Source organism: Neopsephotus bourkii, unplaced genomic scaffold (assembly GCF_033783945.1).
Source record: "Neopsephotus bourkii isolate Nb327-2 ecotype Australia unplaced genomic scaffold, CSIRO-AGI_Nbou_v1 NB_941, whole genome shotgun sequence".
Taxonomy (NCBI): domain Eukaryota; kingdom Metazoa; phylum Chordata; class Aves; order Psittaciformes; family Psittacidae; genus Neopsephotus; species Neopsephotus bourkii.
In genome coordinates, this window is record NW_026901435.1 from 867,794 (window position 1) to 890,229 (window position 22,436).

The following is a 22,436-nucleotide window of genomic DNA, read 5'->3' on the forward strand; positions in this document are numbered from 1 at the left end:
GCATTATACTACAATATTGAGATTTGACAAGCCAGAGTTTTAGTTGGTGTATATATACGGACTGCATGATGTTTAGGTTGTAAAAAGCACATGAAGGAAATGTTCTTAGTTGCTAATCATCTCTGTAATAAACTCTGTTCTGCTTCGTGGTCTAGAAGTGCTCTCTGGGACTAGCTTAGCAGACACTGTATCTCTGCTGAGACATAAATTACATTTTATTTTCCAGTGGTGTGCTACTGCTTAGTAACATAATATTTGAAATCACTTTTCAATTCCGTTTTGACCCTGTGAAAATCTTTCAGTGTGATTTATGTTCCTGGAGGAGCCTGGAAGAGAGGAGGAGCAGCTGACTATATTACTTGGCTCTTCTGAGTTTAAGTTGCTCACTGCAGCAAGCTTTTAAGCTTCCCAGGATGCTGATCATTGGTACTAGATTGTCTTTGGCTCATTGCTCATTTTACCTGTGCAGTTACACTGACATCGTTCTGATGTACTGTAGAGCGTTAAATCTCAGGAAGCCTGAGCCTGGAAACTCTGAGCGACCAAAGTGGATAGACTAATTCTTGCTGGTTGATGGCTGCCCCTGGATTTACTGGAGACCATGGATTTGCAGCTCTGACTTGCACCTTCCCAAGCTTGTAATCCTTCACCCTGGACTAAGGGAGTCTTAGATCAAGGGAATAGGGTTCACTGAGGCTCTTGATGTTAATCCTGTAGCAATGCAGAAAGCTGGAAGAAGGGAGAGAGGAGTTCACTACTAGAAAAAAAATAAAACATTTTTTAGCTTGCCTTTGCTATGAGCATTGTTTTGTTGCTCTCTCTTCAGGTCCATTAAACTACACAGGAAGCTGTTACCTCATTATATTCTTCATCTGTCTGGCTCTCCACCCACCTGAGCTGTCAGTCGTTTGCTTTAGCACCAGTTGGGCTCGACTGTGTGTATTATTCTTAATACTTGCAAGCACTTGTAACTAGCACCCACTTGACTTATCATGTACTTTATCACTGAACTGTTCAGCTGCTACTCCTCAACGCAGTCTGTTGGTATTTTAAAGCCTACAACACAGAACAGTTAACACGGGGAGATGCTTTAAAGTGACAAGTAATTTCTGCTGTGTTTTGCTAACCTTATCTCTTCTTTCTTTGAATTCAAGCACAGTGAACAGAAAATGTCTTGGATATTGAATTCTTATGATGATATATGAGGCTGTTCTGAACATTCTCTCTCACTGTCATTACTGTGGGAAACCAAGCATTTTACTTCCTGTATCAAGGCACTATTCACAAGGCCACAGACTATAACAAGAGTTCTCAGAGTTAAATAAATAGTGGTTTTATTTTTACTTTTAGAGTTGTATGAAACTGAAAGAAGATTGTGATTGAGAGCTGCTGGGCAGTTTCAAAATTTCAGTTGAAATAGTCCTTGATATTCTTTGGTGCTGCACCCAATGCCACTTTGTGCATGCTGTCCACTTTAGTTAAGAGAAGCAGAGCCAGTGTTTAAGAAAAAAACCAAAAAGAGCTCATTCTGTTGTTGCAGTGAGCATTCCTAGAGGTGTCTGTGAAGGAAAAACTCATTTGCAGTTACTTTGCTTCCAAAAAACGGAGGGAAAAAAAGAAGGTTTCTCGTAGAGCAGCATGTCAAGTTCTGTGTCATTCCTAAAAGCAACAGGTTTATACATACAAAGTAGCAAGTTGCTCAGGAAACATAAGACTGAATAAATACCGTATTATTCTAGTTTAATGGCTGTACTATGTGTGTCTCAAAAGTATTCAAAAGGCTCATGGAAGGCAGAATACAAAATTACTGCTGTCTTTCAGGTCTGTACATGATCTGAGCTAAAGTGTCTTAATATTCAGGGTTTTTTTACTATTGATACTTTTTTGGTTTATGTGTGCATATGTTATACATATATAGAGAGAGTAATTTCAAAGTTGTTTACTGTAAAAAGTGGTTTGCTGTAGAGGACACTTGCAGATGTACATGTCCGTTCTGATAATCCTTTCTGAAGTGAACACCTGAGTAAAATTTACATAAATCTGCTCAGCTCCTCCTTTAGTTTCTGTTCTGGGCATTTGGAGCTGGAGAAGTCGCACAGGTTCTTTTAGGTAGGACTCTGCTCCTTTGGAGCCCTGTCGAACAGCAGCAAAGACAGGAGGAAGAGCTACTTTGGTTAAAAGTGATTTGAGAAATAGTGATTTAAGAAATGAAAATATCAAGAGGGAACAAGTGGCTTTCAAAGTACTGTGTCTTTTACTAAACTGTCGGAGAAAAGTAACGGAGTCCATTTATGCAGTAAAATAACATGTTTTTAAACATTTTTTAAGATGATGCTCTGTATTACTTGCTTACTGAGCATCACAGATCATACATTTGAATATGTATATTCTGTAGTGTGTTTGAGACAATAACTGAGATCCATTTAGAATTTTTTATTATTTTTTTTCCACAATTAGGGATTTTCTTCAGTATTTCTCTGAAGCTTGTGGACTTCTTAAGTCTCTGAAACTTCTTAATGAACACCGATAGTAACATGGCGAAACGGCTACAAATACGTTGCAGTCTCTGCTGTAATACAGTCATTTTCCGTTTGTTTAATTTCATATTTTTTTCCCTTAACTGATCTGTTTTACAAAATGTAAAGTATGGTGAGGAAACCAAGTGCGGTTAGTGTCAGCCTCTTTTGGCTACTCCTATTTCCCCCAAAATAAAGGTGTTTTGATTTTTGCAGATTAGTATGAAAGTGCCTGCTATGTGCTTTTTTCTAGTTTTAACTAACTTTAACTAACTTTTAACTAACTTTTTTCTAGTTTTAACTAACACAGATAGGTTGCCAGGATGACATAGGATGGCTTAATTTTCTGTTTTATTGTGATAATTATGTGGAATTTTTTATTTGATTTCAAACAATTTATATTCAATAGGAAATAAGTACCCAAGCCTTATATAAGAAAGCAGTTGTAGTTTTCTAAACTACGCATAGTTTTCTAAACTATGCATCCAAGTATTTCATTGACTAAAATGAAAGAAGTTGTAACATGTATATTTTGGAGTCTTGATTGTGTTAGTCTGCATTTACTAAAAGCCATAATAAAACTATACAAACACTTCAAAATAATTTGGAAACAAATATGGGATTATATTGAACAAATACGGAGAATAGCAAATGATATTAAGAGAGTTAGTGTTTCAAAGGCAAACCTAAATACTTCTTTGCAGAATGATAGAGATGTCTAGGTTTCAGTTAAGAGATTTTTTTATTTTTCTTGTCTGCTACTTAATTCTCCTATATAAGTTGGATTTTTATTATGCCATTCAGGTTATCTTACTTTGTGTTCACTGTAAGCTATCTTCTTTTAAAAGTATCTCTAGAGTGGTCAGTTGTATTTCTTGAACAATGAGACTGTCCACTTACAGAACCATAGAATCATAGAGTTGTTTAGGTTGGAAAGGAACTTTAAGAGTCCCCTTGAGCTTTCAGGAATGGGAATAATTATTTTTGTACTTAATTATAATCAATATTTTTAAGTCTTTGTTGAGCCTGTGCTAAAAATGTTTCATACTTACTGATTCAGAAAACTTTATTAAGTTTCCCACGGGGTCACATCCTCCTTTGGGCACATCCCTCTGATCCAGCAGGGTGTCCTCCATGGGCTGCAGGGGCACGGCCTCCCTCACCATGGTCTGTGACAGGGGCTGCAGGGATATCTGCTCTGATGCCTGGAGCACCTCTTCCCTCCTCCTTCACTGATACTGGTGTCTGCAGAGCTGTTTTTCACACATATTCTCACTCCTGTCTCCTGGCTGCTGTTGCACAGAAGTTTTTTCTCCTTCTTAAATATGTTACTACAGAGGCACTACCACTGTTGCTGATGGGCTCAGCCTTGGCCAGTGGTGCCTTGGAGCTATTTGGCATTGGCTCCATCAGACATGGGGAAAACTTCCAGCAGCTTCTCACAGAAGCCACCCCTGTAGCCCCCCTGCTACCAAAGCAGTCATTTACTATTAAAACATGAAAGTACAATTGATTGGAGAAATCCAGTTTAAATAGTCTGGTGTAGTCCATGTTATTAACCATTTGAAAGAGGTGAAGACAGAATCATAGAATCATAGAACCATAGAATAGTTAGGGTTGGAAAGGACCTTAAGATCATCAAGTTCCAACCCCCCTGCCTTTGGGCAGGGACACCCCACACTAAACCGTGCCACCCAAGGCTCTGTCCAACCTGGCCTTGAACACCACCAGGGATGGAGCATTCACAACTTCCTTGGCCAGCCCATTCCAGTGTCTCACCACCCTTAAAGAACTTCCTCCTTATATCCAATCTAAACTTCCCCTGTTCAACTTTTAACCTGTTACCCCTTGTCCTAACACTACAGACCCTAATAAAGAGTCCCTCCCCAGCATCCTTATAGGCCCCCTTCAGATACTGGCAGGCTGCTATGAGGTCTCCATGCAGCTTCTCTTCTCCAGGCTGAACAGCCCCAACTTTCTCAGCCTGTTTTCATACAGGAGGTGCTCCAGTCCACTGGTCATCCTTGTGGCCCTTCTCTGGACTTGTTCCAAGAGTTCCATGTCCTTTTTATGTTGATACCAGAACTGCACGCAATACTCCAGGTGAGGTCTCACAAGAGCAGAGTAGAGGGGCAGGATCACCTGTTCGACCTGCTGGCCACGCTCCTTTTGATGCAGCCCAGGATACAGTTGGCTTTCTGGGCTGTGAGCGCACACTGCTGCCTCATGCTCATTTTCTCATCAACTAATTAGAACTAATTAGGAATGAAAATGCCTGAGTAATACAACTCATTTTATATCCTTTTTGCTTCTATTGTGAACGTTCTGCTTTTCCTAAGTAATTTTGAAATCTAAAAGTGTAGCTGTTACATCCTAATTATACAGTACTTGTGTCTATAATGTGCTTTTAAACACAAACTGAAAGTTTGCATTCTTTATCAACAGGCACCACACTGTGAGTCTGTTATGGAAAGAGGCCAGATAAATACCCATGTTTTATGTACCTGAATATATACATAAAGAAGTCTTAAGGGAGGCCTGATACAGTTTTAGAACATACATTTGTGTTTATTAATTGATGCTGCTGTCTTTTACGACTGAGTAACAGAAGAAATATTTAGCCTTTTGAACAACTAAATAATGCTGTGCATGTTCAAAATAGGTTTTAGGTAATTTATTTAGCAGCTCTTTAGGGCTGCTTCCTTCCAAAACCTTTGTTTCTCTAAGTTAGACTTAGCCCTATCCTGGTAATATTTAATAGACTGACTTATGTAAGCAGTAAGCTTCAACCTCCGAGCCAACAAAGTACAGAAGTCTGGTTATCAGCTTCATAAAGGTAGATGTTGCTTTGAAAATAATACTAAGGCATTGGATATCAATGATTCTATAATGGAAATTTTTCATTGAGGTTTCTGTTGTTATGCTGTGTGCTTTGTGAATGGGTGTTGCTATGCAAGCAAGCTATGATGCTGTTTATGTCCGTTAAGAGTCTGGATGGAAGCTTTGAAGCTACTGAAGTCCAGAAAGCTCTGCAGAAAAAAAGGCGCATTTGTGAGGGTGCTTCTTAGGTTTACAGGTGGTTTAAAAATGGATGGATTCAACCCTATTGGATTTCAGCTGTAGGCTGGAGTAGGTATGATGTTATCACAGACTGCAAAATTTTGAGGGATCCTAAAGGAAGATGTCACTGAATTCTAGCACTGTATTAGCAGATGTGGCAGCTTGCCAAGGCACTTAGAGCAGCTCAAGAGTGTTATGTGTTAAAGAGCTGGAAGCAGTAACGATGTCTTCAAGGAGACAAATGGACAAATATACAGAAGTCTGCAAAGCCAGAGCATAATAATTGAATCGATGACTTGACTATGATAAAGTACATGGTGGATGAAAAGGAAGAGGGTTGTTAAGTTCTCCTTTTTTTATTGTCAGTTGAAAATGAGTCTGGAATGGATCTTTTGGTGAAGTCGTCAGTAATGCCTCCAGTGAGAAACATACAATTTGCCTTCCCTTAGAAATAGAAGTCCATCATTCTGATGCGATGTCAGTGAAGAGAGCAGTGTGCTCTAAATCTCTGTGCTTAAGTCACAGGTCTTTGATCTGTGGGGGGAATGGCTGATGACAAATGGTAGTGCTTGAAAGCTCTTGCTTGTTAAGGAAGAAAACTTTAGGTTTGGATTTTAGGAAAGCTAGAATAGGCAGAAACACTGCATGGGGAAACAGGTCAGATCACTGTCTGCCCAGAGGCAGGGAAAGACCTGAAGGGGAGTGTAAAACTAGCTACTCTTGCAATAGGTGGTGCTGATCCCATTGACAGACACCAACACAATTCTGGCTATAAGAAGGGCAGGATTATTTCCATCATCTCTAAGTTGCTTGCTGCTTTGAGCATTAAAAGTGATCACTTGTGTGAATATTTGTACTATAGCTCTACTACTTTTGAATTAAAGGAAACTTCTACACCTGGGTGTGTGAAGAGGTATCTCAGTGTGTACATCTTATAGTGCTCCTAAAATCAGATTTGGAATGCTGCTGCAGGAAGAAGAAAGAGAAGGGCAAAAGGGTGTGTAAGCATTAACAAAACTACCAAAATAAGGCGACCATTTTGCCTTCAACAAAAAGACTATTATGCCTTGAGGTGAAACCTGGCAACCATTTAACAATATGTAGAAAGACTTGCAGGAATTGGAAGATGCCATAGCCAAGTGAGGTCACAGGGAGTGTTGGGTGGGCAGAATGTGATTGCTGTTTGGATTTTTGCCAGGCATTCTGGTTAATGTTTCTTTACCTCCCAGCGGCTTGACAAGTAAAACAGGAAGTGATTCTGCTTATGGAAAAAAATATAAAAGATATTAATCCCATATCGCTAACATAAACTATAAAAGCATAGTGTATAGAGAAAGAGACTATTTTAAAATGCCACTTCCCAGACTTCATTATTTTTGTGAGCTGTGGCATTGTGAATTACTGGAATAGATCAGGGAGCTATATTCCTTCTGTTGCTTTTAGTGAACTTGAATTTTATAAGGAAAATGTAAGAAAACGGAGTGTTAAGCACCTTGGGTACATGAAAAAGGATCTTGCCTGCAAACTTGTACAAGTGAAGATGTTATTTAAATCTTACTGACCATTTTGACTGATCACTCCACCTCCAGGTTCTTCCAGAATGCCTTTTGTTCCTAAATATGACCCTGAAAAAGACTGAGCATTGTATTGTTCAGATGTTCTCACTTTCTGTGACTGGTACCACTGACACTAGGTCTGATTCTTATCAATAACTATTTGTCTGTATAATTCGGTTTTAAATAGAAATTTTTCTTGCTGTTGATGCCCCAGTCCTTGACACATTTTCTGTTTTCATTTGTAGATGTCCCACAAAATTAACAGAATGCTATCATTGCATAATGGGGGGTGACTAATACATTCCTTTTTAACTCACCAGAGAGCCTGCTGCTTGCTCTTTATTTTGTGTTTTCATACAAAGTCTATGCCATTCATCGTCTGACAGCTTTTCAGAAATTAAATTCTAGGACTGTCTTGTTTTCCTCTTTGTAGATCTCTGGATCTCTGGGTTTTCTGTTCTGATAAGTTTCTATGTTATGTTCTCGTTTCTATTAGATACCAATTTACTTTTTACTTTAATTTACTTAATTTTACTTTGCTCTGTACCGTGTATGAGCAGATAGCCCTGTAAATCTCTTACACCTTTTCCCTGGTTAGAAACTAACTTTTAGTACTTACACTTATCTAATTGCATATGCTTCTCTTCAGGTAAGGCGGAAAAACTGAGACAATAGAGGAACAATAGGGCTTTATGTCCTTCTTTGTAGAAAAATAGAATTAACTTTACTTCTTGGTTGTTTTTGTAAAAAAAACCCAAAAAATCTGCTGAACTCACAGAACCCTTCATATTTCAGGTTACATTCTCTTCTTACACAGAAAAGAAATGCACTTGCAGTGTATTTTTATAGAGTGGTCACTAGTGATTAGTTTAATTAATATCCTGGGGATATATTCCATTAAGTGGCTGCTTTCTCTGTTTTAAGGTGATGTTTAGAATGTGACAAAATACTGTATGTATAACTTAACTGTATTCTCTTCTGTAAGCTTTTACTTGCCTCTTCCACTTTTTATTTTCTATCCATTTTTGCCCTCTCATGTATGGTTCGTTCTAAAATCTGGACTTAATCTTAGTACTAGTGAACAAGCTTAAGATTTTTTTCAGTCTGAAACGTTCAACCTAGAATTCTTTGAGAAGAAATTCAAGAGCAGGTAAACTTAAATCTTGTGACATCCCCTGTTACAGCTAATAAATACTCATGGATTAAAATTTAACCATTTAAGTAAATATGAATTTTAGATTTCTCTGCCTACATGCTGATGCTGTTCGAGAGCTGGAATTGGAGAAGTACTCCACTGCTCTAGCAGTGTACTGCTGCTCTGAATTCTCTTACGAGGAGCTAGGATACTGCTGAGGCCAGAATTTGACAAGATTTGAAATTAAATGGGACTTTGAAGTATGTGAGTAAGAAATGCTGAGCTATATGGCTTAGTGCTAACATCCATTTTGAAAGAGCTATTGAATCTTATTCAAAGTTGTTTCAAGCCACTCCCATGTGAGGAGTCTGGGAGGAGACCATTATCCCATTTGCCTGGTTTTTGGAGCATCTACTGAAGCCTTTAACATTCAAGAACACCAGATTTAGGTGAAGCAGAGCTCAAATTCCACATGGAAATTACTGTGCTCCTATGATTTAGTTAAAATGATCTGTCAGAAGTGAGATACTGTTTACATATTAAGTACAGCACAGAAGCTGAAGAAAACCCTGGTGACGCTTATTAGCTAATCATTTCATGTCAGACAGGAATGTCAAGGCAAAGCATGCATTCCTAATACAAAACGATGCAGAAGTCAAGCATGGCTCTTTTACAACAGTACTGATAACTGGCTTTTAAAGTGCAGATGCTTACACCTGAGAATGTCACTGTTGGATTATACTCTTTCACCAGCCTACACTCAGACAATTTACAGAACAGCTGCCTTATTTAATCTTCCAGAATAATTCTCAGAACAGTACAGAATATGTTTTTACAACAGGGAATCATCTTGAAGAAGATACAAGTGACAGGAAAAAGAATTTCCTGTAAAGAAATTATCTTAGTCTAACATGCTGCTCTGCTTATGCAAAAGTGACTTGCCAGTCCATTTTTGGCCATTCCAATCAAAACCGCCAGTACTTTGGATTACTTGGAGTTCTTGTTCAAATGAACAAATATTGGTGGGTTTGAAAGTCAAGCAATCTATTTAGGGTATCCACCTGAATATTTAGGAGCCTGTTTCTCATCTTGTAAGTTTAAAAATGCTAAGGATGGTCCCTTAGTTGTTTCAGCTTTGCTTTAATTAGTTTGTGTCATATTACAGAAATGCACCTGAGGCGTTTGTGATGATAGCTCAACATTGTAGGCAAGGACCTGAACCTGTTGAAGTTAATGGCAAAACTCTCTTTGGCTTCAGTGGTACAGAACCGGACTGCACATGAATAAACCAGCCAGATGGATATATTATAGAGGAATAATTACTGGAGAAAAGTTCTCTGAAAGTTCCTCTTTAACACTGTTGCCTGTGAACTTTGCAAGCAAATGCTCGGGGCTAGTCTCTGATAACTACTCATTAGGCAAGTGAATTAGTAACTGTCGCTGCTGGTTCATGCAGAGGGTTTGCTGTTATTTTTTGTCATTTCTTTGAAGGCTTTGAACGGTATGTTTAAAGCTTCACTCCACTAGATGGGGAAAAAGGTGCTTATAGTGTAGTACTTGCTTACATGCTGCAGTTATTGATATGGTGTAATATTTTTACGCCTGGGTAAGTATAGATTTTGAATAAAAGGATTTAATTAACACTGAATAAATGTTCCTCATAAAGGGAAAATTCTCTATTTCATTAATGCTTCATGCTTCTAGGAGTTAACTGATTTGGTTTTAGTCCTAGTGTTCAAGGCCTGTGCTTTTCTTTCCTTCTGTTTCTCAGTCTGTCTTTTCAGTGGGCTTTGTTTGTGTTTTATAGTTGGGAAGAGAAGATTAGCCAGAGAAATAAAAGAGAAGGAAAAGTGCAAGACTTATTTTTTCTTTACTTGGATTTTGTATAATGCATGATGAACATGTATCTGTGATTGTGAATAAAATACATATCATGTGAAAAAGCACAGAATCATAGAATGGTTGAGGTTGGATGGGACCACCGGGGCTCATCTAGACCAAACTGCCTGCTCAAGCAGGATCATCTTCGCAGTTACATTAGAAGTTTTCATGCAGAAATGTTTAGTGCCCGATTTCAGTCTTTGCTAATTCTTGATGTTTATCTTATAAAGCTGATAAAATTTTGAGCAGCTTCAGGTTATTTCATGCTTAAGGTCATGCTATGATCCTCAACTTTCAGTCTTTCACATTTTTAACTATGTATGTTCTTGGTTGTTGTCTGTCTACATTTCTGCTAACTTGTGCTATTTTTCATTCATTGAATTTTGTGAAGTGCTAGGGGGTGTTTTATAATGCAGGTAATTAGTTTTTAACAGCATATTTTTTTAGTGGCCTTGGTCTAAGGAAGGAGTTTTAAACAGTATTTTAGAAGTCTTCGAGCAAACCAATGTGCTATAGTAATTATACTTCAACAATCCAGTATGATAGCTCAAGGGAACTATGACACCAGTGTATAATTTCTTCATATATACTTGTCCTTGGTGGTAAAATTGGATTTAAAAAATAAGAAAAAGAATAGAAGGAAAGAAGCCAGAAAACTGATTCTTTTTGAAGGTCATTAATATTTTCTAAAAAGAAGATAAAAAATGAACATGAAAATCTCATTGCTAAAGAAATTGTGTTAGCTTTGTTTTGAATAATAAGGTTTTTATCAGTACAAGGAAAGGCCTCATAATGATAAAATCTAATTGTTATTTTCATCTGAAACTGGAGTGTTTGATGGCTGGAAAGCAGCCAAAGAAAAAAAAGGGGAAAAAAAGAAGCTTGAAGAGATTAACATGGATTGCATGGAATTATGAGCTGAAGGACTGATTCATACTATAATATAAGGAGGGTGTGAAGGAGGAGGGGAGGAGAAGGCGAGTCAACCAAAACTGCAAGATAATGTTTAATTCAGAAGTATTTTCTGTCCAGTATTGGACTAAAGTGTCTTTCAAGTGTATGAAAGAAGTTGATATATAAAAAGAAGTTTAGGGAGAAAACTGTGAAATTTTCACTGCATCTAAACTGTCCAAAAAAGAGTGGAGTGGAAAAGTCCATTTTGGAGGTTTTACAAAATGTGAAATGGTTTGTCTTGAAGGATGTCTTAAGGACCAATCTTTGTAAATGAGTTTGTTCACTTCATAAATCTATGCAACAAAAATATATTTAAAGAGTCACAGAGTCATTGACTCTGGAAGTGACCTCTGGATATCATCTAGTCCAGCCCCATGCTAAAGCACAGTCAGTTAGAGCAGGTTGCCTGGGACATGCCTGTCCAGTTAGGTTGTAAACATCTCTGTGGATGAAGAGAGACTCCACAACCTCCGTGGGCAACCTGTGCTAGTGTTCTACCATCCTCACTGTAAAAAAAGTATTTTATTTTGTTTGGGAGGAATTCCATGGTCTTTAATTTGTGCTCATTGTCTCTTGTCCTGTTAGTGGGCAATGCTGGGAAGAGTCTTTCTCTCTCATCTTCATTCCCTCCAGGCAGGTTTATACACACTGATATGATCCCCCTGAACCTTCTCTTCCCCAGGCTGAACACTCCCATTCCTCAGTCTCTCTTCGCATGAAAGATGCTCAGTTCCTTAATCATCTCTGTGGCCCCATGTTAGCCCGTTCTTAGCCCTTACCTTACTTCAGCATATCTCGCTTGTACTAGGGAACCCAGACGTGGACCCAGCACTCCAAATGTGATGGTACCACTGCTGAGTTGAGGTGAAGGATCACCTCCCTGAACCTGCCAGCAACGCTTTGCCTGATGCAGATATATGTCCACTTTAAAGTGCTCCATAACCTGGTCCTCCTTCACGAAGGTGAAGTCGCCTTCATCCAGACTTGCTCACTGGTCTCAGGGGCCTGTGATTCCTGCAGGCTGGTCATCCTTTTGAAGACTGAGGCAAAGAGGGCTTTGGGTAGCTTGGCCTTTCTATGTCCTTTGTCAGCAGGGCGCCTGGCAACATACAGGCTAATGCTGTGCTACTTACTGCTTTGTGTCTTACTGAAAATCTGAAAGAACCACCTCCTGGCTCACTTGGTTCTCAGCCCCTGCTGAAAGTTTGCTGTTCATACCCCACACCTCTGTGTATGTACGTGTAGTTGCGGTTAATGTCTTTTACTGGCATCAGTGTTTTAACATCTATTTTTCAGAATATGATGGGTGGCCTACTTTTGTGGGGATTAAAAGTTATTTTCCTGTTCCTTTGCAACATAGAATCATAGAACAGTTAGGGTTGGAAGGACCTTAATATCACCTAATTCCAACCCCCCTGCCATGGGCAGGGACACCTCAGACTAGACCAGGTTGTCCAAGGCTCTGTCCAACCTGGCCTTGAGCACTGCCAGTGATGGGGCATTTACCACTTCTCTGGGCAACCTTTGCCAGTGCCTCACCACCCTCACAGTAAAAAACTTCCTTGTATCTAACCTGAATTTTCCCTGTTTAAGTTTGAACCCATTACCCCTTGTCCTATAGCTACAATCCCTGATGAAGAGTAGCTCTCCAGCATCCTTGTAGGCCCCCTTCATATATTGGAAGGCTGCTGTTATGGGTCTTGTGAACTGTTGTTTAGTCTTTTGGAGTAGGTGGCATTATTAGGATGGATATTAACTATTTTCAGGCTGCTGATACATCTCCCCTGCATGATCTGTATTTATCTCTTGTATGTTCCTCATCTCTTGCCAATTATAGGTGGTCTAGAGGGAATAGGCTTTCTAAGTTAAATAGGCTAGTGTAACACACAGAGTGTTGTTGAAGTGCGTTCAAGTGAGAGTTGATTCATGTCACCTACTTGCATGTTCACAACCCCCAGAATTTTCCACAGTTCTGTGGTGGCATATGCTAGTGCTGCTGTACATCCTCCCATCTGGGAGCAAACTTCTCATGTCCCCTTGCCCCGAGAGCATGTAAATTCCTTTCTCTTCTGTTTCCAGGCTTGTTGAGCGAAGTGTTTATTTTGTTTCTGCTTTAAGAAACATCAATTTTTTATGTCTTTTTGCTGGCTGTTAATATTTTCCCTCTGTTCTATCCATTACAATCTTTTAAAACCGGATTTAAGCTTTTCAGCAGATTTGCTGTTACTGTTAAATCAGCCGTCTGAAACGGAGAAGGGAACGAGCTTGTGCAGGTTTTATCTGGTTGTCTATTTTGCTTATCTAAATGTCTCTCTCCATCTTCTTTTTTCTATTCTTTCTTTTCTCTTTCCCCCACCTGCCAGCCCCTGAAAATTGGAAACATGAGAAGCCTTGTCTGAGCATCAGATTAAGAGCCAGGAAATCCTGACTCTTTCCATGACTCACTGTGTGTCCTTGGACAGTCTGTTACTATTACAGACAAAAGCTGTGCATAGCACTTGGCTGAAAAATTAAAAGCACGGTGCATGATCCAAGGAGATTATTTGCAAATTTAAATCAAAGCATGGCAAAACTGGACAGGGAAGAGAGGCTGCAGAAAATGAATACTAGAGGAGTGTTTTGTTTGTGAGCCACATAAATTGTCTGTGAAGGGAGATGGCTCACAGTAATTTCTTTCTTGTTGAGACCTTTGTTTCCATCACAGTGCAAGTATGTACTGTGGTAGATGATGGACAGACAGCCCTCAGTTTCAGAGCTGTTTCGTTCTTATTTGAAGTGAAGTAGATAAGTAAGAGTGATGGAAGAAGAGAGGCTGCATCATTGCACAGCTGAATCTGTACTCAGCTTCATAAATACAACCCTCTGAGGGTTTTCTCAGGAGATGAGTTTGGTGGTTTCTATTGAATGAATGTAAATGCCCGAGGATTCTCTGTTCGTTTGCTTTTCTTTTTTTACATTTCACATTTTAAAGTATGTGAACTCTTTCTCATAATTTAGAGGAAGTATGTGAGGTCTTTGGAAAGAGCAAAGGTCTGGGGCTTCCCGGAGTGTCACTTGGAGGTCAGGAATGACGAATAGGATCATTTACCTATATTTTCCAAGTTAAATCAGACATGAAAATTACTTCCAAAAATAACAGAATATGATATAATAGAGAAAGCTGCCTTCTGTATTGCTTATATGATTTCTTCGGATAAGGCTTAATGACATGAAAAGCTGTCCACCAGACATGCTGATTTCAGAGTATATTTCCAGATATTTTAATACCATGTCCATTCAGTTTTCATTCATGTGACATTGCCTATAGCTTTATTTTGACCATTTTAATGGCCTGTACATTAACTGTCACTGCTGGACTATCAAAGGCAGTAGTTTTATATTCAGCAGCGTCTTTGATCTGGTTTAAGGTAGCTCTTTCATCTCCCCTGGCCTCTTGTTCATGTCACCTTGTCTCTTCCCTCTGTTCTTTCTGAGTTATCCAGTGACTATGTAGCTGTGCCAGCACAGCAGGGACAGAAGTTTGCAAGAACATTAGCTTATTGTTTAAACTGCTACCAAAGAAACGCATACTTCTCTGGGGAAATACATTAGTGAAGGCTGTTAGGGTTGTTGTATATCTTTGACGTTTCATTTGGAAAGGAAAAAAAGGCTATGCTGGAATGAGGGGTTTGGTTTTCAATTACTAGATGCCTATGTTTGGGGGTTTTTATCCTGTTTGACGTTGATGGTTTATTGAGAGGAAGGATGTCAGGGTTCTGAGATTCGGAATCTTCTGGTGATGCTAGGGTATGTAAAAGGTCATTGTCTCAAAAGGTCAGTCCTGCCCTTGCAGTGGAGGTTACTGTCCTGGTGAGAGAGTGGGGTCCATCTGAACTCTGCTTGCAGAGCATTAATTTGCATTTCCCACTGTTGCCTCTCTGTTGACAGGCTTGGATGGGAATCTGATTAGAAGACTCTTTCAGAAAGGGGTTAGTTCTGGATTCTGTGCTGTCAGATGTTTTTGCTAGATTTTGTGATCACTTTTTACCCCATAGACTTGCAGTAATTGGTATGGTTTATAGGCAGGACCACATGGAACTCTTGTGTTTCATTAAATCTAGTCTCTTGCTATTGCAGATAACATGTCGTGTATCATCAATTAGTCAAGCTCCGTCTTAAAATCTCTTTGGCTCCTTGTGCAACCCTTCCTTTTGGAAAGCAAATTCATTTTCTTTGAGTGGCTTCAGAAGTGATTTAACTGATGCATTCATTAAAATTTTCCAATTCTGTCCCAATAGAGAGTAAGTATTTAGAGTTGTCTGGTGCCTATCAGGGGCAGGAATCCATAAGCCATTTATGAGTCTAGATTTGATTCCCATAAACACTTCACCACATGAATAATTGCCTCCTGAGTTAAAGGGAGCTGCTCAGAGCTGCTTGAATGTGTGTGCAGAATCAATGATACAGGGCCAGGTTCAGCTTTTGAATAACCATGTTCTTGTTGATGAAGTCATTAGAATCAGAAAGATGTGTGAATTTGTCTCAGGTCAGAATTGTTTTCTTCAACGTTGTTTTCAAAGGGATAATACCTCTGTCATCAGTCATTTTAAAACCTTCTTTACTTTCTTGCTAATTTAATAGGCTAATTCTCTTATGGGTGACTAGAGACAAGAAATACTTAGAAAGGTTGCACCTTAAATGTACTAAAGTCTAAGATAATTGTATTAAATCTTCTCAAAATACGAAAAATCATAATATCAGCAAAACAGACATCTAGTGTGCACAAATTACATTACTGCATTCTTCAGTCAGTTGTTCTGCATGCCACAGGAAAGCTTTTCCATAGTGAAAGACATAAGGGACTTCAATATAGTCTATACAACCATTTTAGTTTCTTAATATATCCTCAGTCCAATTTCTGACTTTTGAGAGTCAACCAGAGCTGAGGACCTGTGCTGCACAGTCTTGCCTGTATCTCTGCAGTTGAATTTTTTTTTGTTTTGTACATTATGTTCTACTTTTATGAGAAACCGTAGTGGACTATGGCAATAAACAAAGCACAGAATCATAGAACAGTTAGGGTTGGAAAGAACTTTAAGATCATTGAGTTCCATGGACACCATGGCACCCAAGGCTCTGTCCAGCCCAGCCTTGAACACCAGCAGGGATGGAGCATTCACAGCTTCCTTGGACAGCCCATTGCAGTGCCTCACCACCCTCACAGTAAATACATCTTGCAACACCTTTCACCCCATAAACATTTGGGTTTAAAATTCATTGTTTTATTTCCTTTTACTATTGTATGAAATTAATAGTACATCTTCATTTGAACAGGTTTAACTTGCAGGACTACAGCTGGAGCACAGTCTGCTTTCAAAAAAAATCCACTTCAAAGCCTTTGTCTTCAGTTGTCTTATTGTTGAGAGAAAAATAGCCTAAAAATTGTGAATATTGTATTTTCTTATGAAGCTACGAGGTCAGCAACTGGTTCTTTTACCAAAAAAGTCTGTTTTCATGAGTTTGAGCCTTGAAATGGGTGGTTTCAGCTTTTCTTCTGGTTGCAGCTGGCAAAAGAATGTTTTTAATCCCTAGAAATAAAAATCAGTTTGACCTAGTAATGGCTGTAAGGTTTTCGAGGCCAGAAACCTACACTGTAAAAATACCTGATATAATCTAGGCCTTAAAGTCCTACACCATTTTGAAGCTTTGAAAATGTTTTCTTACTGAGCCAGCATTAAGCAGTGAAATTGTTTTTTACTGAATGCCTGGCCTTTTAACAGACGTCATGAGGTTGTACAAGAACTGGAGGACCTGGAACCAAAGGACAGCCCTGCTCAGACTGTGTCCCCCTGGGAATGAATCAGAGCAAGCAAACACATTTTCCTAAATATCTCTTAGTTGTTGTGATTTTGCATTTTCTTTTAGGACTCTCTGTTTTATAGGATACAAATGAATGCCATATTTGAATTATTTTTCCCTTCACCATCTTGGTTAGTGCTTTTATTACAGCCATATCGTCTTCCAAACACCTGTTCCCATTTTGAGTCAATCCTAATCTCTTGCCAAAAGCAGAGCTCAGGTAGGAACGCAGTAGTCCCAATAAGGTGTTAAAAATAAAATAGTAGTTGATACTTAAATACCCATTTATATACACAAACAAATTAATCCTCATACCTCATGCAGGGAGGTATTTATTCTCATTCCAGTTTTAACTGCCAGGAAGCAAAGAGAGAATTTAAGCAGCTAATTTTTCAAACTTACTTTTTTTCCATTAAGTTTTCAAAAGATAACCCAATGAAGGCACCTGCTCAAACTCACTATTTTCAAAGTGTTATTTAACAGTACCACATTCTCCTTTAATCTCCTCTACCTCTCGTTCTTTTGAGTTATGGTAGATGGGCTGTTTGGACCATATTCACTGCATGTAAATGTGAGCACATAACCAAATAGCTCTCATTAAAAGATGTCATTTGTTTCTGTTCTCTAATGCATGCGTTCTACGTCATGCTCCCTCTGCCCCCCTCCCCACATCTTCCTGGTGTTTCAGATGGTACTTCAGGTAGTGTTTGGGCTTGGTATGTTCAGAAATGGACATGCACATGGAGATGGTTGTGTCTTACACTGTGGCAACATAGTATATGTGACAATATATCCTAGCAGTTTCAACATAACATCATGGTGTGCTCTACTTGTGTTGCACTTGCTAAGGGAGACTCTTAGAAACCTAGCTTACATCTGTGTACTGGTTTCTGTGACATCATTAGCTCTAAACACTGCAGGAAATTAAGATAGTAGACCATTTCTTAGCTTTCAGGTTTGGGCAAATTTTATATATAAATGAAATAGAGTTTGGAGACAAAAATAAACTTGAACTCCTACCAACCCGCTAGCAGATAGAGTATTAACCAGAAGTGGTTGGTTTGTTTCACTGTTGCCTTCTTGTTTTTAAAATACTTTACCACAATTGGTTTTAAAATAGCTTTTCCTGACAGTCCTTTTTAAGGCAGAGCAGGTGACCTCTGGTGATGCTCCATAGTCTCTCCTGTGGGTTTTACCTGTCTGTTGCGTTTTCTATAGGATCTTGGTGTAAGAGATGAGAAGGTTGTCTTATAAGTGGCCTCAAAGAGACTCTTAACAGGCAGCTGAATTTGGACAAAGAGAGAAGGATTAATTTTCATTAAATTAAAATTCAAATGTGCATTGACCTACAACATTAACATCTAATAGCTTTGGTGTATTGCCAGTGCTGAATCCTGCAGATAACTGTACTGCTGTTACACTGAGAGTTGTGGAGAGCATGAAGGAAACCCAAGTAATTGTTTTAGTTGGTACTTGTAAGATAGCCTTTATAATATACCACACCAATTACTTATCTTTTATTTAGTGGGGACGCTTGTCTACACTGCAGTTTTTAGCAAGAGATACTGTTTTTTCCTCCTTTCTCCTTATGTTTCCAGTTCAGTTCCTTCTACTCTTTGACTTTCCACCATGTTGCTGCAAAATTTAAAGTAATTTTAGCTTGCTAGTTTTTTCTCCTATTAAGGGCAGAGGGGGGAGGGGAAAAAACACAGGAAACACAAGCGAAAAACAGGCATCTCCAGCCAGGCCCTGAAGGGGATTTTGGCTTGCAGATTTTTACCTGCTGCTGCAGCTGGGGAACAGATAATTATTTTTGCAGTAATCTTGCTTTTCCTGGGGAAACAGTTTGAGCAAGGCAACTTGCAGACTTTTGTCTCCTGCTGTAGTATATGAGCCATAGCACAGGCTGGAGGTAAACCCTGACTGAGGGTGTATTGTGTGGGTTTTAAGGGAGAAGGACTGATTGGTGTGAGGAGAAAAACATTAGAGGTAGTGGTTAAATACAGGAGAAAAAACTTGAGTTAATGTGGTGAATGGTTCAGTATTAGGGAATAATAGAAAAAATACTGGTTTACGGTGAAGGGATCATTTGAGCTGGAAAAATAAGCTGGTAATAGAAGACTCTGTTATTCATTTTCCTGGTTTGCATGATGCAGTACTTGGAAGTCACCTTCTTGTTTTAGAGTTCGCTGTAGGACATCATGGCTCAAGGGAAAGGAGAAGAAAAGGAAGGAAGGAGATGTTTTGCCAGCCTAGAATCCAGCTGTGCATGTTACTGTGCAGTAAAGACCTAAACCCAGTGCTTCTCTCTCATTTCTCAGTGCTCCTCTCTCTTTAAGTTATAGTGGGTTTGGAACACAGTAAGGGGGTATTTTACTGAGATAGAACACTTCCTAAATCACATTGCAGAGAATACCACCGAAGAGCATCTAATTGAGAGCAAGAGCCACGCAAATGGCCAGAACATCTTAAACATCTGTTTAAGCCAGCATTTCATCAAATAAATAAATGCATAGTATGCTGCTATGCATAGTATGCTGACTATTCCCATTCTTACACCTGACATACACAATATCTTATCAGCTTACTTTTGAGAGAGGCGATTTGATTATACTATTGAAGAGAAATTATGTTGCTGCTTAGTTGGCCCTATTTATTCCCTCTAGAATTAGGTGCAATTTACTTGCTTCGTGATCAACAAAATAAATCCATGTATCTTTCTATTTAGACCTTTCTTTTAAAAGACCTCAAACTATTCATAATGCCTTATTCGGGGTTTTTCTTATTCTTTTCTTCATTGGTGAGATACCTTGAAATTGAGACATTGAAATACATTGCTGAAATACTGAAGAGGTGCAATTGCTGCATACTACAGCAGAAGCAGTGTGTCACTCCTTTCCCTTTCTGGGGAAGACACAGCCATGCTTGGGTGTTGTTGATGCTGGTGAGTTAAAACAGATTGCCAAAAGGGCAAGAAATTGAGTGGCACAAGAACTGCAGAAACAGAGCAGAGCCTTAGACTGACATGACTTTGAGGAAATTGGCCTGGAGCAAATCCTGCTGTGACAGCAGGCTGTGTGTGTGAAAGTGTGAAGCAGTGATCTGTGAGTTGGAATGCAGGTCTTTGGAAGGGTGGCAAACACAACCTTCTCTAATTTGGCCTTGTGTAACACCTTTCAGCAAGGCTAAAAAGTTTATAGGAGCTGCATTGTATGTTCCAGTTTTGTGCCAATGGTTAATTTCTTCATGCGTCTCTAGCTTTAGGATGCAGGTAGCTTGCCGTAAGTTGACAAAGCTGCTTGGGTTGCTTGATTAGTATGATGTTTGGCACGGTGATCGCTACAGTAAAAGCCAAACATCATCTCATGTTGACTAAGAAATCCCTAAATTCTGTGGGTTTTGTAGCCTGGTTTGCTTTGGATCAGTAATTGCAATGCAACATTAAGTTCCATTCCTCACTGTGCTTTGCATTGAAGAGAGAAACTGTGTTTAAGACCACCGAAGTTAAATAATACTGCTGTTTCTGTGCCTGTCTTCATGATGGGTGCCACAAGAAGTAACTTATGCAGTAGAAAGAAAATTAATATAGGCTAATGAGAAAGGCTCGGCAAAAAGACAAAGTAAAGACATGAAGTTTTGGAGCTTCTAGTATCTAAATGTAGAGAAACTAAAGATTAATAGGATTCTCAAATTAACCTGGGAAAACAAAAAAAAAAAAGACACCAGAAAACTCCCAGAAAAACTAGCCTGAAAAAAAAAGTTCATTTTTTCACAAAGAGCTGCTTGATCTAAAATAAAAAAAAAAAAAAATCCCTCCCCAAATGTTTGCCTTCATAATAAATAAAAGCATGCAGAGATTTATTTCCTACCTTTTTTCAGCTGCTTGTAGTTTTCCCTTCAAAGGTTTTGCAAGCTTCTGCATGCAACTGTTACATAAGCAAAGAGATAGCTTGCTGTGCATGTGCACAGCCTGGGACTGCAAAGGTATCTCTTGCTTTTTCACATTTATCTCCATCACATTTTAAATCCTGCTTCATTGTTATAGGAAATTAATATTTTTAGGAAAGATCAGTTGAAAGAGTGCATGCTGATTTGTAGATTTATTTCGTATAGATTTATAGGTAGGGGGTTAGAACTAGATGATCTTAAGGTCCTTTCCAACCCTAACTGTTCTATGATTCTATGATTTTGTTAATCCTGATGGGATATTAACAGATTGAGAAATCATAGTTAAGAAATAAGTCCTTCCTTTGCTTATAAGTAATTCCACTAGCAATTGAATGAAAGGAATCTAATTCTTCTTCTACTTTCTTGTTTTGGTTATATTTTATATCTTCCCCAGCTTGAGCAGAAGACTAAACTGATTTATCAGAGTAATGTTCTCCTCATTAGTTTCTTCCTGCAATGAAGAATGAAAAGCCCACAGATGTACAGTGCCTTTCGCATTGTACAGGAGAGGGCTTGCCTTTCCCTGGCCTTCTCCTAGAAGTCCTGAGGAATTTGGCTGGTTAGATGATAGGTCTACTAAAGACTAGTTCTCCCCAGCTTTCATTGGCACGTTTCTCTGCTGCTGTGGTATTATAGCACTGACCAAAAAATATGTTTCCTGTTAGAGTTATTGCTGCTTGAAACCACTTCTCTTTGAGGTGGAAATTCCTTGCAGTTACATATACTAAAAAATGACTGTTCTTCTGTGGAGTGAGCAAGGTAGGAGTCCTTCCTTCGCAGTGTCCTTTCCTCCACACCCAGCCCCTTATGGGTTAGTGGGTCAAATTGCAAAGTTGCCATTCTACATATCTTTATTCCCAATTTGGATAATATTCCCAATATGGATAATAACCCAATTTGCAAGGGTTTAGCTTGTCAGGGTAACGTAGTTCCACCATTTGTGCTTCTGTTGACTTCATTATTGCCATCACCACGTTGGCCGGTCCAGCACAGTGCTGCCATGTTTGGCTGTGAGAGTATTCTGGATATGTTTTAATTTTTGTCTCCATTGGGATTCAAACATGATAGTGATGGTCAAGAAGACTTTTATACTAACCCTAGATTATAGCTTCTTACTTAATTAAATATCTGAAAGTTGGCTTGTCTGACTGTCTCTGTTCATTCAACATGTAGTATTGTAGAATTTTTTAGTGATCTTTTCAAGTGGCTCATATTCCTCTAATCACATTTTTGTTAGAAATTTCCATAGTAAAGGTTTCCATAGTAAAGAATTTAAGACTTGCCAACCTAGTGGTGTGAAGTTCTGCTGCTATGAGCCCAGGCTGCTGGTTCCTCCAGCCAGGGAGTTTGCAGGCCACCATGAGTCCATCTTAGGACAAGTAAATCATAACCGTAAAGGTAGGTTTGTTTCTGGCTCCTCTTATTCTTCCAAGTAGTGAATATGCTGCCTTACTCTCCAGTTTCCTCTAAAAATGCCTTTGCACTTCCCAGAAGGAGCCTCAGAGGTGTAGGGGTAATATGCAACAGCTTGGTAACATTCAGTCTGGA

General features: G+C 39.0%; 1 protein-coding gene and 2 long non-coding RNA genes across 6 annotated transcripts in view; 1 reads left to right on the plus strand and 2 right to left on the minus strand.

The window, feature by feature from the left end:
* Nucleotides 1-22,436, plus strand: part of UBE3D (ubiquitin protein ligase E3D) — an 82,861-nt gene that overhangs the window by 54,302 nt on the left and 6,123 nt on the right. Inside the window, exon 10 of one of the 4 annotated variants that reach the window (XM_061358363.1) lies at nucleotides 16,862-17,063. The exons of 2 other annotated variants lie outside the window; for them this stretch is intronic. In XM_061358363.1, the coding sequence (XP_061214347.1) occupies nucleotides 16,862-16,870 (9 nt within the window). In that variant the 3' untranslated portion in view covers nucleotides 16,871-17,063. Of the gene's footprint in view, nucleotides 1-1,154; nucleotides 1,348-16,861; nucleotides 17,064-22,436 lie in introns of those variants that run through there. One more of the 4 variants, XM_061358360.1, reaches the window with a different exon arrangement.
* Nucleotides 1,318-3,913, minus strand: LOC133214918 (uncharacterized). Its single transcript, XR_009726265.1, has 2 exons — nucleotides 3,599-3,913; nucleotides 1,318-1,559 (listed from the first exon to the last, which is right to left on the minus strand). It is a non-coding gene; the product is annotated as an uncharacterized LOC133214918 (long non-coding RNA).
* LOC133214949 (uncharacterized) lies at nucleotides 2,469-2,977 on the minus strand. The gene is made up of 2 exons (XR_009726277.1): nucleotides 2,802-2,977; nucleotides 2,469-2,748 (listed from the first exon to the last, which is right to left on the minus strand). It is a non-coding gene; the product is annotated as an uncharacterized LOC133214949 (long non-coding RNA).